The sequence below is a fragment of the Bactrocera neohumeralis genome, chromosome 6 (assembly GCF_024586455.1).
Source record: "Bactrocera neohumeralis isolate Rockhampton chromosome 6, APGP_CSIRO_Bneo_wtdbg2-racon-allhic-juicebox.fasta_v2, whole genome shotgun sequence".
NCBI lineage: Eukaryota > Metazoa > Arthropoda > Insecta > Diptera > Tephritidae > Bactrocera > Bactrocera neohumeralis.
In genome coordinates, this window is record NC_065923.1 from 20943524 (window position 1) to 20960027 (window position 16504).

At 33.0% G+C, this 16504-nt stretch overlaps 1 protein-coding gene across 7 annotated transcripts; it reads left to right on the forward strand.

The window, feature by feature from the left end:
- Positions 1 to 318: 318 nt before the first annotated feature.
- LOC126761332 (uncharacterized) lies at positions 319 to 9133 on the forward strand. Of its 7 annotated transcripts, none has more exons than XM_050477393.1 (3): positions 343 to 449; positions 3942 to 4103; positions 7977 to 9133. In XM_050477393.1, the coding sequence occupies exon 3, from the start codon at positions 8719 to 8721 to the stop codon at positions 8980 to 8982; it is 264 nt and encodes an 87-aa protein (XP_050333350.1). In that variant the 5' UTR covers positions 343 to 449; positions 3942 to 4103; positions 7977 to 8718; the 3' UTR covers positions 8983 to 9133. The 7 variants fall into 7 exon arrangements, with proteins under 7 accessions (XP_050333349.1, XP_050333350.1, XP_050333351.1 ...); XM_050477394.1 differs by having other exon boundaries at positions 3948 to 4103; XM_050477395.1 differs by having other exon boundaries at positions 348 to 374.
- Positions 9134 to 16504: the final 7371 nt, after the last annotated feature.

Below are 16504 nucleotides of genomic sequence, written 5' to 3' on the forward strand. Positions count from 1 at the left end.
AATTTTGAAATGTCTACACATTTTAGAAAATATTATATATCGTTCAAAACTCCGTTATAAATGTTAATAATAACAAAATGTATATTTTTAGGCGCTATAACACCAATAAAGCTTTCCTATAACAAAGCTTTATCAAATGCTTAAAACAGGTGATCGCATTTGTTGTCAAAAAGCAACTTTACTGTTTGCTCTCATTGGATCTTTACTAGCGCTCTTTCACAAATTGCTGAGTAAGCATTTTATCCAACATAAAACTCAACTCATATACGCTCTTTTAATTCAGCTACTTGTAAGCGCGCTCAGTTTAAACAATTTCCAGTTGTCAAAACACGAAAAGCCAAACATCAGTCGCCGGAGCAACACTTTCTTACTACGTAAGATGAGCAACAAAATAATTTTAAATTATTAATTGAGATTTTTAAGAGATTCTCTAAACTGTTACAAATTGTGTAAGAATAAAGTAAAAACTGTTTAATAGTTTTATATTTATATATTATATTTTATATATAAATATTTTCTAATATGAAAAAGTGTCGAGCCAGTAGAGCATTCAGTGAGTGATTCAAGCCGAATTTCGTAAACAAAAAAAAGCTATTTGACAATGGAAAAAAGTCTCTTTTGGCATGTGTAGCATATGGGCATATGGTGCACATTGATATCGATATACATACTATATATATAGTATGCATGAATGGAGTAGATAGAGTGTGCGAAAATTCCAGTAGCTTATTCAGTAGTCGAAGCTTACACATAAAAATTGCAATAAAAGCATACCATATGTATGTACATATGTGTGTGTGCATACAATTCAAAATATTTAGCAACGAGTGCGCACAATGTGGGTGGGCGTTCAAAGCTCACATTCTCCGCCGACAGAAAACTTCAAATGCGATAACCCAAAAAATAACCGAAATGATTTATCAGCTAATGAACTTATTATGCCTCACTTAATTAGCCGAAGGCATACATAATGCCCGTATTATGGTTGCTACACCTTCGGTTAACTAAAAAGTGACACAAATTTTAACGACGTGATTGGGGTCTATTGGTATACCAATATACGTGTATATACGCGGGAGTGTGTGTATAACTCTTTCAACAAACCGGTAGTGAATGCGTTCACGTTAACTGCACAACTGCGCATGTGTATCATACTAATTCAAATGAGTTACACTAATGTGTCAAAACTGCGGCAACGAGTCATTGAGTAGTGGGCTAACTCTGTTTGCACGCATACACACATTCTTGTATAAACTCTATATACACTAATGTAGATAGAGAGGGCAACGAAGATATGTGCTTCACATGCATGGCTTTGCGCGTATATGGTCCAACGTTCACCCACATTTTTTTGGGTTAACTATAGCCCGTTGTAGGGTAGTGAAGCCACAAACAAAAAGAGCTCAACAAATTGAGCAAAACAAATAATACCCAAAAGCATCCAGAAATATATACATATGTATGTATATGTGCGTGTGTGCATGAAGAAAAAGGTATAAGTGAAGTCAAAGCCCGCATGCCGAACAAAATAACAATATTGCTTCAGTTATTATGTAATTTTGTGCATATGTGCCCTGTAGGGAAAATTTATATTAATGAAAGTATATTTGTTATGTTTAATTTATTTATGTTTGTTTTTTTTTTGGAATATTATATTACATAAAATTTTTTAATTGATTTATTTTTTTATCTTATAAAAGTATAAAAATTTGTAAAACATTTAAAATCAGCGGTGCTTTATGTTTGAGTTTACTTTCGTATTAAGCATATTATTTTGCAATTTTTAATTCGAAAGGGAACAAGTCTGCTGATCACTGAAAGCATTCACAAACATACCTTAACATCATTAAATGTGTAATCTTTAAAAACACCTTCGAATTCAGTCTTGACATTTTGTCACTTAAAAGCCAAGTAAAGCATATTAAGTCAAGACACATGAGTTCAAACTCAAAATCACTTTGGAAAATACTGCCTACGCGACGTGATGATCAACGTTCGCAAATCGATGACAAACTTTTTTTAGCAAGTATTTTAAAAAATACAGAAGGTATCTAGTGGAGAACACTTTTATATGGAAAGCAATTGATATAACGGGCATAAAACTTTGAATTAATAGTTCATTTAGAGTACTCCATCTTATGACCAAAAATTGTCCAAATCCAACCAAAACTGTTCAAGACCGTAGGTACCGAATATGTGGACTCTAATGCCTATTATTGACTTTTGACCGAAAATATCGGTCAATGTATGAAATATGCAATTGAAACTCAGATAGAATCCTTTATTGACAATAGTATTTCTGTGTATCAAAAATTTGTTGAATCGGGTCTATACTTCCCTGAGCCCCCATATACGTAATATACAGATTTTCGAACTTTATACTGGATATATCGACCAATGTTTGAGTAATCTCAATGAAAATTACAGAACTTATTTTTCTCATAACAGTATATCTTTGTGATACAATTGGGGGAACACTTGACATACGCCCTATAAACCCATTACCAGGATGTTCAAACATCCGGCTGATTTTTCTCCATATGATTGGTGATTGAATGTGAGGTACCTTAGCGAACCCCACAGAACATTTATTTAGTATGTGGTATGATAATAGTTAATAGATATAAGAAATATATGTATATATAAAATATTCCGATCCTCTAATTGACGTTTTACATCTTAAGGTATTTCCCTGGCTTTGATTCTTACAAGTTGCAATACTATAAAATGTTCGGTTGCAACCGAACTCAGCTCTTTCCTACTTGTTTTTATTTGTATTTGAAAAATTGTCTGAAAATTTGAAGTTGATTGGCAAATAGTTTCGGAGAAACTATAACTGACCTCCAAAACTTTTAACGAGTTTTTATCGAAAGTCTGTTTTTAGAGTCGGTGAGAGAAACTTTTCCAAAGCGGCTGCACTGATCGTCTTGAAATCTTCAAGTAATGACCGAGGAAGAAAATTTTTAATAATAATTTTAATTTTTAAGCCACTCTGAAGCGTAAATTTTTTGTAAGATTTCCCTTTTTTTGAAAGATGACATTTTCTTCAAATATAAAATTTTTTCTAGTCTTCCGAACGATAGTTTTCGGATTTGAAGTTATTTTAAGTAGAAAGACACTTTTTCGGAAGTGCTGCTAAAAGATCACCTACAACGTTAAAGGAATTAAAATATTTTCAAAAGGAATCATCCATTAAATTCTGTAGACGTATTTTTTCTGACTTACCGATGAATATAATACCTTAATTGGTAGTGTGAAGCAGTGGTCCAAGAATGAAAACGCCTAGATCTGGTACAGAAACTGATGGAACGTTTTTTTTTTTTAAATAGTATTAGATAGATAGACGACAAAAAGAACTTACTCAAACTAAAAAAAAAACGTCTGAGGAAATTATTTCATTCGCTTAGACCTAAGTGTTTTATTTCTTTTGGTGAGATTGGAGGGAATCGTTAGAATGCCAGGCATTTGTCAATAAATATTAATAGAGTTATGAAAGTGCCTTCTTTTAATTCAATTGAAAGAGGATATCTTCTATAGTGATCCATATTCGAATCTTCATTTCTCTTCCTAAGTTCAGTTTATTCTCTTTAGTATTAAACCCCTCTCAATAGTTTAAATGCGCCTACTCATAAAAAGATACCTTGTCAATTGTTTCATTCGACGAAACAACGCGTCAATAATATTGACAAAAGTAGCAAAATAAACACTGTGAAAAGATTGCAAAGAATAACCTTGGTATTTTGCTATAAATATTTCTAGGAATTTTCGCTGATATTTTAAATTTTTCTTTGTTGCGCTAGTAATACCAGACGGTATTAATCTATATGCATACAAAAATATATCTACATCTTCTAAACTTAAGGACTATATATCTTTTGACCTTAATTAACATTGTTTACGATTTTTTTAATTTTATTATTCATACTCAACTCATTTCGAAGACGAAGAAGTTGAAAAGTATAAGAAGGAAAAATACAAAACAGCTGCCATTAAAGCACAACAACAGGCTTTGCCGGTACCGAACTGAAGGCAAGCGGCTTGTACTGCTTGCGACCTGCAAGCATTTCTGGGCATTATCGACCGGTTCCGAAACTCTTATATATGTATGTATATTAAAGTTTTATGTTTTTCTTGTACAAAATTTTCTTCTCGTGAAATATAAAATCGTTCAATAATATATGTATTTAAAAGAGCTGAAAATGAATTTTTATGGATATCTTTCTTGAGATTTCATTTGCTTCAAGGAGGCAGAATAAATGTTTAAATTCCACGAAATATTTGCATATTGAGGTTTTCTTATACGTCATGAGCATATTAAATGGATTAACAGCGAAATTTATAAAGGTGACAGAGCACAGATAAGCAATACATACATACAGATATCTTATTCCGGCAAGTCTTAATGTCCGAAAAATAATTATTCACAATTTTTATAAGAAGCTTTGCAGCAAATTATTCATTTAGTGTAGCTTAAAAGGACGACTCTTGGTGAATATTTAGTTATTTTCTGTTAATAAAAAAAATATATAAATTAACAACACTTTTTCTTTATAAATAGTAGATAAGAAAGTGCTAAGTTCGAATGCAGCCGAACCAAAAATAATTTTACAACTTTTATACTCATGTAACCAGTTGCTACGGAGTATAAGAGGGCTTTATGAATGCCGGTGTGAAAATTGGACGATGGGTGTGGCATCGCCCAATTTTTGTTGAAATCACATACCACGAGACCCGACCGGCCGATCCCAACTCTTGCTATATGACAGTGTTAAAATGGGCGAAATCGATCTATAACCACACCTACTTTCCATACTGCACAATTTTGAATACCATTTGATTCTTTCACTTTACAGTACACAAATCAAGAAGTAATTAATATAACGGGATACAATTTTAATTGATTCTTTTAAAGTATGCCTCCTTATGACTGAAATGTTGTCGAAATCCAATCAAACTCCTAGGTACCGAATATGTGGACCCCAGTACCTATAGTTGACTTTTGACCGAAAATGTCATTCAATGTGTGAGATATAGAATTGAAATTCACACAGAATCTTTTACTGACAATAGTAATTCTGTGTATTAAAAATGGTTTAAATTCCTGAACTCCCATATACCTAATATAAAGATTTTCGAACTTCCGTGTGACTTTACTCCATATATTGGTGTTTGTATGTGAGGTACCTTAATGAAACCCAGTGATTATTCTTTTAGTATGTAGAGTGATATTAGTTAATACCCCAACTCCCATATAACTCTGTGATCTAATTGAAAGGTATATTTTGTCCATTTCATCTCCTTCAAAGTCATCCCCTCCCGAGGCAATACACTTATGCCAACGAGTTTTCCCATCATCATAGCACTTGGAAAAATCCTCCGTCGTGATGGCCATCAGAGCCATCAGGTTTTGTATCCTCAATTGAGTCAAAACGGTTTCCTCGGAGTCATGTGAATTTGCTGAATAGCCAGAAGTTACACGAAGGTATATCAGGCGAATGCGGTGATCGCGGCACGAAATTAGTTGAAAATGATCACGAATAACCAATGCAGTATGAGATGGTGCATTATCGCACTTCTTTATTCAATAAATTCAGACAATGTAAAAATCGAAGAATTCACTTTTAGAGCCTCACAAAACGACGCGTTTCTCAAATACAAATGAATATTTTGACATGAAATTTAGCATAGATGTCACTAACAGTACTACCAACTTACAGAAAAATAATTTGTTCACAAGTTTGAAAAACTGTACACCAAGTATATTTAGTGCGCATATTTCAGTTCGGAGAAACGGAACAATGTTTGCTAATAAACATTAAAATTTTTTAAATAACTTTGCGGCAATTATACCAGATGTTAGGATCAAGAATTAATACTAATATCGCTTCAATAAAAGGCGACAATCTGTCTAATATTTCTCATTTTATCAAATAAAAAATGTAAATTGTCGAATTTCATTTTCAAATATTGTTGATCACCCTATTATCACTCTGAAATAACTTTATTTCTTAACAAAAAATAAACATTTATAATCTAATTAAATTAATTAAGTTTATATGCCACCCAAAAGCAAAAAGCAATAGTTTAAATTAAATATAATATTGCACGTGTACAGGTTTTAACCAAAACTAAAAATTAGTTCGATCAATGCGTAACGTGAGTTTTTAAAACTAAATTTAATTAAAAATTTTTATGTTGACATCAACGATACTAAGAGTATCTATTCTATAAATTTACTTTTAAATTACTACCTCCACCTTTTTAATTTCGTCATTCGATCCTGCAAATGTCCAAGCCTGAAGTTAATAAATAATCAAAAGACTTAAGCAACGAACTTCATTTACTTAAGGTGCTTACTACTGTAGAGTTTTCAAAAAATCGATTTTTTCACATGAACTATGCTTTATAGTCATATTTTTTTCAAAAAAAGACTTTAACGCACACGTTCATCTCTGCTATGTGGTGATATGTGAAACTTTAAACACGTTTTTGTCAAAACTAATTTTTTTCAAATGGCGAGGCAAATGACTTTGACAATTTTTATCCTGCCGAGTAAAATTTTGAGATTATCTCTAGAACTGGAATTTAGTTTATCTAGTAATATGCCTATAATTTTGGTAGGAATCAATATTTTCAAATTTTCATAGGTACTTCTGTTTGTATTCTCAAGTACAACATTGACTTTTTTTTGTCATAGGAACACAATTTTCGAGGCTAAAAGGCTCGCCTCAACGCGCTTAAAAAGAAACGATCAAAGAAACTTCGATTTTTTTATTATAGTCAAAAAAATTATCCAAAAACAAGTTAAGAAGGGCTAAGTTCGGGTGTAACTAAAAAATTTATAGTGTAGCAACTTTCAACGATCAAAGCCGGGGCATTTTTTTCGAACTTCAATATAAGTATTTATATTTGACAGATTGACTGATATTTCCGGTAAATAGTTCGAAATAGGAAATGGAGTCCACAAATTCGGTATCTGAATAGTTTTGATCCAACTTGGACAATTTTTGGAGGCGACACAACTCGACGGCACTATTCGTGCCAAGTTTTATCCGGATAGTTTGCTCTTGATTTGTATCCTGGAAAGTGAAAGAATCAGATGGAATTTAAAATTGTGTTGTATAAGAATTAGTTGTGGTTTTAGTCCGATTTCGCCAAGTTTCACTCTGTAATGTAACGATATTAAATAAGGTTTCGATTTGATTTGAAAAAAAATTTAAAAATTTTCAAAGAAATGACTGTTTGTGTTGACCCTGTTCCAACCGAAGCTTCTTTCTGTGACCACAACTAATAATTGGAGATTCATCTAAAATCATTCGAAAAAATGTTTTATCAACAGATAATCTCGTGCCCTGATTAAAGCTTTTTATATTTATACTTTAAGAAAATGCAAAATTTTTTGAAAATTCTGACAAGTCCTCACTAAGACTTCTATACAATTCACAAGGTTCTGAAATTGATTAACTAAAATAAATGCCTATTGCATACAGTTTTTTTCTAAAAAAAATAGTAAAAAATTTTTAAATCTCAAGCTTGTTTGAAATTTTTTTCAAATAAATTTTTTTATAAAACAATTTATATTACATAAATATAGTAAATAATTGCAAAAAAATTGTAATTTCTTCAAAAACTGCTTTTTCGTTGAAAAAAATTTTTATTTACGAAAAACTAAGTTTGTATATTACCTTAAAAAATGTTGCAAAAACTGAAGGAATGGTTTTAATTACCTTAGTTATAAATATTTGGCTTCCAACACCCTTTCTTACACCCCCTCATTTAATTTCATAATAATAAATATTAGGCCTATATCAAATTTATTTTTTAACATTACGGTAATTATCAGTGAGCTCAAAAATAATTTCAGTTTTTAAGAATTTTTTGGATAGTACATTTACTTTGTTAACTATTTAGAAAGTCTTTCAGAAATTATGAAAAATATATAAATTCATTAAAACATGTTTTTATTTCAATTACAGATTTTCATTTAATGCTCTTAAAATAAAAGCAAAAAGCTCAAAATATAATATTGGAGCTCAAAAACCGCTGCAATAAACTGTTAAAACAACATTGGTAATCTACTGACGCCCATAAATATTTCAAAAAAGAAAAAATTAAAAAAATAAAATTAAAAGCCATCAATAATTGAACTTAAAAAATAATTAAAGTAAACTTGAAAAAACCAAAGTGCAATAATTATATAACTCGTGTGTGTAAAGTGAAACCAGACGTTGTCAACGAAAATACAAGCGCATCGAATTCGCGAATTATTAAACGAATTTCAAAGCTGTCACATATTAAAGCACTTAACTGAGGAGCTCCGCACCGAAACGAAGAGAAGGCTATGCGACGTCGCTGCAAAAACGTACAAAAATAATCGAAAGATTGCTGCTTCTTCACTACTTTGCATATTAAAAATAACAAGCAAACAAACACACACATAAATAAATTTATTGGATATGTGAGTTGTGTGCTCTACAGTTGCAATTGCATATACGCGCACGTTTGTACATATGTATGCCATATGCATGCGAGGCAAAAAAACACGCAGGCAAGAAATTACCAAATCGCCAGGCCAACACCGTTAACACGGACAATTTTTGTGCATGCGCGCAGCCATAAACCAATAATTGCCGAAACCTCGAAGAGCGCAATCCGCACAGTTCACCGCTTTTTGGCCCAGCGTGAGCCGCAATCAATTGTCACTTTGGTAAAGCACCTATGATGGTGATGATGGCGTTTGGCCGTGCTTTTAATTGCGTCATGGAAGGTTTGCAAATTCTTCTGGGTCATTTATTTGATATTTTCAAGATTTACCTCAAATTCGGCCTTATGACTTTGGTGTTTTACTTTGTGGCCGAATGGTATATACTGCATTATACCGATTTCGATACGTTCATGGAACCGCAGCCCCTGCTGAAACCGGTCAGTAATAGTACTGCGAGTAAAGTATATCGCTTTGTGTTGGATTTTTTCCTAGGCTAGACATAGTTAGATGTTGATTTAGTTTAGTTATATGAAATTAGTATTATCTTAATTCATATTTAATTTGTCATTTTAATGATATAGTTTAACAATTTTTTATGTCGAAAATAAAATCAAGATGGTAAATTATATACATTTAACTACTGCGGAAGACTTAGACTTTTTAATATTCATGACAAACTAAAGTCAAGGCTTCTGATTACGTCGATTTGGTTTCAAATAAAAAATGGTAATGACTTCGCTTAAGTATTATATAATATTAGATGATAATAAAAATGTTTTTTATGACAGTAAATAAAATTGTATTTACGCAAAAAAATTTAACAACACGTTTTATGGAAAATCCTTTAGTAAAAATTATTAAGAGTTGTTTATAAAAGTACTATATTTATGTATTTTATAATATATTATAAAATAGTGTAATACTATGAAAATTATGGGCCTATAAAGTCATCATACCTTTTACTGATGGAGAGATTATGTTGGCCTAGTTAGCTACTAAGTCGCGCATAAAGCAGTTGTGGTCCTTAGCTACACCAAATGGAGTGTCATCACTGGTCCATGAGTTTGGATTGCCAGCGTTCGACGCGAGTTTCGACAGGTTCACATACCGTCGGGCTGTCAAATGTTTGAAGCAGTTGACATTACCAATGAGAGACAATTGCACAAGAGATGCTTCGTTGTTTTTCTTGTGCATTGCTCTTAACATTTCTGGTAGTCTTCTCGATCTGTCCGCACCATTCTGCAGGTATGCGAAACAACCCACCCGACTGTGATCAGTGAGAATTCCAATCACGTATCTGCAGTTCTTTCTATCGAGTGGCAGTAGGAGTTTTGTGTATTTCTGATCTGCCGCTTTACCCTTGACTATTGCATTTTTGCGCCCTGGTAAATTATTGCATCGCATTTTGACTTTCATTGTCATGCTGCTGTTCAGATCGTCGTATACTGAATACGACTAACATTGCCATTGAAGTCTTTGTGACCTAACACCCAGTAGAAATAATGCCCTGTATAATTAGTCTTACTAATGGTATGAGAGAGGGAGGGAGCCCACAGGTTGTGACGACTAACTGCCTGCGTACATATTCTTTCTTACCCTCTCCTTCACATTCCACAGCTTCCACGGCAGTTTTCTGTACACCATACCACAAGAGACTTGGTGCTGTTTTTCAATGTTTTACTTACAAAGCATGTTGCATGGATTGAAAAATTATCTTAAAATAATGCCCTCCATAGCACGTTAAGGCCCGATTTGGTGGCTTTAGGAAATAAACTTTTCTTGTATGAATATATTGTTGGGTCCTTCGAGCTTACCAAGTTTACTGCATGTTTTAGTTGTTAATTAAATGTAAAAGACAGCAAATTCGCATGATCACTCTCTAAGGACATCGTTTTGACTCAATTAAGAATATAAAAGCTGAATCGAAGAAGGTTTTGATGACCATCACGACGGAGGATTTTTCCAAGTGCTATTATGACTGGAAAATTCGTTGGCATAAGTGTATTGTAGCGGGAGGGGATTACTTTGAAAAAGATGAAATGGACAAAATTCACCTTTGGCGTTTGTTGACGGCATCAATTAAATTCGATAAGAAATCAACACTGCCGTGAAATAAACAGTAAGTGCTATTGGCTCACACACCCATATTGACAATTGAATTATATAAACTATTTCGACTATCATATAACAAAAATCATCACAAAAAAATATTTCAGCCATGTAAAATCACCTTATGCATATTAATTTTTTATACTGAGAAGCTAGAGGGTATTTAAATACAAATCAACTCCTTGTAAGCCATCCTTTACTAAACTAGGTAGTTGAGGCAATAAATAATTATGGATAATACCTAATCATTAAAGGTAAATTAAAATATTTTTAACCCCGGGATGACTGTGTATTAGAGGATTCTTTTTATAAAAAACGAAAGCGGGAAGTGCTCTACGAATCATTCTGAACACCTTTGCCTGAGAGAATATGGGTCGAAGACCGGTTTTGAACCAGATTTTTAGGGCGATGTTTAAAAAATCTGAATAATCGGTTGTGTGAGAGATATACATTATAGTTGTATAATCTGACCGATTTCGACAAATGATTAATAGAATATCAAAATGCACTAATGTATTAAATTGGATACCTCAAAAACTTATGAAGAAATTTTTATAATCCCTAAAAAATTTATCCCTAAAAATTACTGGCATGCAACCGGTTTTAGATTCATAGTCTCTTAGCCAAACTAGTTCATGATCCGTAGAACATTTTCCGCAGAATTAATTATTGGATAATATTCGACTGAATAGACCACGTCCAGTTCATAGTGATGGAAATATAGCAGCCGTAGAAACTGAGAGTTTATACGAAGAACGTGGAGAGTCGATTCGGCGCCGTTCGCAGCAACTCGGACTGTTGTGTGGAATGACTTGGCGCATTTCACGTCGAGATTTTAAATATAAAGCGTACAAAAGACAGTTTGTGCAAGAACTGAAACCGCTGCAGCTTCTCAAGCGACATCGCTACGCTCTTTGCGCTTTTTAACAGTTCCAAGAAGATCCGACGTTTTCGAGCCAAATTTTGTTCAGCGATGAGGCCTATTTCTGGCTCAATGGGTATGTAAACAAGCAAAATTGGCCCATTTGGGACGAAGGGAAACCTCAAGAGATTCAAAAGCTGCCACTTCATCCAGAAAAAACAACGGTTTGGTGTGATTTGTGGGCCAGTAGAATCAGCGGTCCATATTTCTTCAAAAATGATGCCGGGGAAAAAGTAACCGTTAATAGCGACCATTTTTTTGCAATGATTAGCGACTATTTTATGCCTGAAATTGAAGCTCTTGATCTCGGCGACATTTGTTTTCAATAAGACGGCACCACTTCCCACACATCGCATCAATCAGTGGATTTATTGAGTGAACAATTCGGTGAACAGATTATTTCACGTTTTGGGCCGGTCTATTGGCCACCAAGATCGTGTGATATCAAACGGTTAGACACACCATTTTCCTGTGGGGATATGAAAAGTCTAAAGTCTACTTATATTCTTTCGAATGATAATAAACCCATTCCTCATTAAATTTGAAGTCCACTTTATAGAGTATAGTAGTGATAGTGATAGTATAGTGCAGAACTAAACAAAACAAAACAGCGTTTAAACTTGTCGATTGTCAGTTTCGAGAATTACACAATATTTATAAACACTCAACTACTTTTATATCTTTGAAAAATAAATAGAGAGTTATAAGAACACTGATTTTTCATGGATTTTAGAACTTTATAACAACAGAAAATTTGCATCACTAACTAAATAACGGTTATGAGCTGAGCTAAGCAATATTACAGTCAATATGTTTATAAAATACCACATATTTTCGTTAAATAAAAAACTTTACGAATGAAAAATTTGCCGCCCTTTAAGAGCATTATCCGGATGCTCTGTATATAGTAAATAAATTAATTTAAAAATTTTGAAGCGCTTTTAAATTGTTACAACTTATGATATGTTACAATCTTTCCAATTATGGAATGCTCACAAAAGTTCAAATAACACAACAACAATCTCCAACAATCCTATCAAAATATCTACAAACACATACACAATTAGTCAAACCATTTGATTTCGAATGTGTTCAAAAAATAAACGCAGTGGAGATCTCAATAGAGATACAAATTTATGTGCACATAGGTATATAAGCACTTTATGATTGGGTTACATAATAGTTGTGCACATAAAATTGCACACTCGCCAAGGCCTTAAGTGATTGTGATCATAATCAATCACAACAAACACAGGCCGCATACAAAATAACAACAATTATGATAGAAAATAATGAAAAGCGAAACTGATTTACAATTCAGCCAACAAACAAGCGGCGTGTCAACAAAATCAGCAATAACTGGAAAATCACCATGTACGTATATAATATTAAGCCAAAGAACTTAACAAGCTGGTCCACGAATGAGCAATAAGAATAGTAACAAAAACAAATACTTTAACGTGTGTTAAACAGCAGTTAATTGTGGATAAAGACAACTGAAACACGTTTGACCAGATTTCAACTTGTAAACCGCAAAATTTTGTTCTCAGAATTCAATTAGAATGTGTAACTGTGACGGTAAAGCCGCTCGTGAGCAAAATCACCGACGTCAACATCCCCACCAACACCAAACTGAAGCGTCGGCGACATTTTTGCCAGCATGAATAACAAAAAAAAGAAAAGAACATTTTTTATCTCTGCTAAAATAGTAGTTATACAGTTATTGTGGGGGTGTAAGACACGCTTAAATAACAGTATATTGTTACGTGGCCAAAATCATAATAAAAAGCACTAAATACTAATGAACAAAACTGTTAGATCAAAGCGTGATACGTTCGATTTGTTTTTTGTTTTTTGTGTAATAGTAAATACTTGTATGTCTAAGCGAGTACTTTGCAAATTGTTGTTATTACTATTATGCATTGCTCTATATATGAAAATAGCGCAAACTACCTTCAAATCGTGAAAACCGGTAAAGTAAGTTAAAGCCACTCTTGTGCTTAGCACAATCGAATCCAACTATCCAACTGATTTACTTACATGCCAAGCTTTTGCCTACTTTTAACCATAACTCTGCTGTGGCAAAAAATTAAGGCTTATATAAACATTTGCAGAAGTACGCAGAAGTAAGCGTTTACGTATGGTACTTGTATAGACATAGATATGTAAGTACTCATAGCATGTGTTGTTGTGACTACAGTGAAGTAAGCCTTTCCCAACTGGCGCCCTTTTGGTGCATTCATAACTAGTATGGAAAAGATTGGGTTTTGTTGCAAATAATGAAAGTAATTAATTTCAATTGATAATGATATTTGTTTAAGATTTGAATTAGCTAATAATGTCCGGTTTTACAGTCCATTTTTAAGTTGTGCCCAAATAAAATCTTAACTAAGCATAGTTGCAGACTGAGTAGTCGTTTGCGTTTCACAGTCAATGCTTAATTTCAATAAAATTTTATTATGATATATGGGCACGTTATGGGCAACATAAATATGTTTTACAAATGTCATCCATAAAAATATGTTTGAAATATTTAAATTATAACAGACAATACATAAATTTGCGAGGAAAGTTATATCGAAAATGGATGAAAACAACAAAAGAACCTCGAATTTTACCGCTAGCGTGTCGGAGCGCCTAATGGAACTGGTGGAAATCCCAATACGATTCCATATTTTTCACAAAAAATATTTTTTTATTATTCTTCTTTTGACAATTAACTGAAAATTCAAAACAATTCAAAACAAAAATCAGCTGTTACCCAAGCACTGCTTAAGTCTCCCATTTTCAGTACTTAAGCATAACTTAAGTATGAACTGTAAAACACTATTTTCCTGTTTCATCTTAAGCACAAATTAAGTATGGACTGTGAAACCGGGCTTAAGTTGAATGAAAAAGTTTTTAAGTCAAAATCTTATTGAAATATCACTACCTACCAATGTTTCCAGTTGTGTTAGTAGCCTTCAGTTTCAGATATTTAATGATCTTCCCACAAAGGCAATAGTAATTTACTTTGCCAATTACTGTGATAATTTCAGTCGAATCGGATTCCAAGCTTTGTTTCAACTGCATGTTGAAGAAGATGTGTACGCTGATTTTAGAAAAATGGCAATTTTGGTCGCTTAATGAATATTGTTTTATATAATAGACCAAGAAATAGTCGAAACAGTTGACTTTACAGGCGAAACTGTTCTAAATCAGTTAAAGGCTGTCCTTTCCGGAATGATCACTGTTATCAAGAATTCACAAAATGAGATCTACCTTCAATGTCTGGAGAAGGAAAAAAGATCACAGAGCACTACAATATCAAATCATTGCGTTGATACGACAATAAATAGCGGAAAAAGTAATCCCAATTCGCGACAAAATGTGCTCTTTCACTATAACAAATCATTGGCCTACATCTCCGCCGGTTTCATTGCCAAATCGATCAAATTAGGCTACGAATATCTACCCCATTCAGCATATTCTCCAAATTTAGCTCCGTATAAGTTAATTTCGTTTCTAAACTCCAAAATGTCACTCGTTGGGTAAAAATTTTTGGGAATTTTGAGTAACGAAGGTTGCAGTGTATCGATCTAAGGATAGCATAGAAAGAAATACTAAAAAATATAAAATTTTTCAAAGTAAAAACTCACATTTTTCCATAGTTTTATTCTAAAGTTTTAAAAAAATTTGGCAAAACATATACATTCAAACACATTTTCTATTTTGAGACCACTATTATAGTATACATATGTCCGTTTGCTTCATAAAGGACTGCATATAATAGTCCAAGTGCAATCGCTGGATCAGCCATCGAATCTAACCGAAACGTTTACGAGCCGGACTTACAAATATTAGCGTATTTATTTAGTTGCAGCAGCATAAGCATTCACACAATACTTGGTTAATTGTGCCATGATTACATTCAGGTCTATTTCAGCATACTGGATGTTTCGGCGGGTGGGTTTTTTTCAGCTTTGTAAATTGGCTGACAATGTAACTATTCGACTTTCCATTGTCATTATTTGGGAGAAAGCATTTACGTTGTTTAAATATATTGAATACATCTTTTGTTGTAAAGTCAAGTGCATATGATTGTCGAGACTCTTTTAGCTTCATTGGTAAATGATTGGAACAGCTTTTTAATAAAATGTTCTCTGAGATTAATATACCACATACCATCACCAATCATATGGACTAAAATCAACTGGATGTTATATTTTTGTTATATGGCGTCTAGATTAGATTTATGCCTAATTTTATTCATTTTAGCCACAAAGATATATGAGTAAAACACGTTCTCTCATTTTCATTGAGATAACCCACATAATGGCCGGTATATGTGGTATAAAGCCACCCAGAAGTTCGAAATCTTTATAAGAGAGAAGTATCAAGATTCAAACCACTTTTAAACAAAAACATACTATGCTGTCAGGAAAGGATTCCTCTAAATTTCAATTATATATCTCACACATTGACTGATATTTTTGGTAAAATGTCAGCTATGCGTATTGGAGACTACATATTCGGTACATAGGGTTTTAAACAGTTTCTGTACGATTTGGACAATTTATGGTTATAAGGTGAAATGCCTCACAGACACTATTCGTGCAAAGTTTTATAGTGTTATATTAATTGCTTCTTGATTTGTGTACCGGAAAGTGAAAGAATTAAACAGAACTTAAAATTGTGTTACATGATAAGTAGGCGTAGTTGTATTCTGATGTCGCCCATTTTCGCAATGTGACATAAGCATCTTAAAATAATGTCATGTACCGAATTTGGTTAAACTCGGTTGAGCAGGACCCGGAATATGTGATTTCACATAAAAGAGAGCACCATCTCGGTCGTAAAATTGAAGGCCCCTGAAGCTTTAGATACTGATTTATCGTGCTTTCAGTAGTTTTTAACAGTACGGTTATATGGGAAGTAGCGCTATATGGGGAGTGATCCGATTTTATTAATTTTCACACTGTTGGTAGAGGTTCTCATAAAATTTAGCT

Bases quoted from the DNA above. Each gene is read 5' to 3' on its own strand.
- LOC126761332 (XM_050477392.1), top strand. From the start codon at position 8,719: ATGATGGTGATGATGGCGTTTGGCCGTGCTTTTAATTGCGTCATGGAA.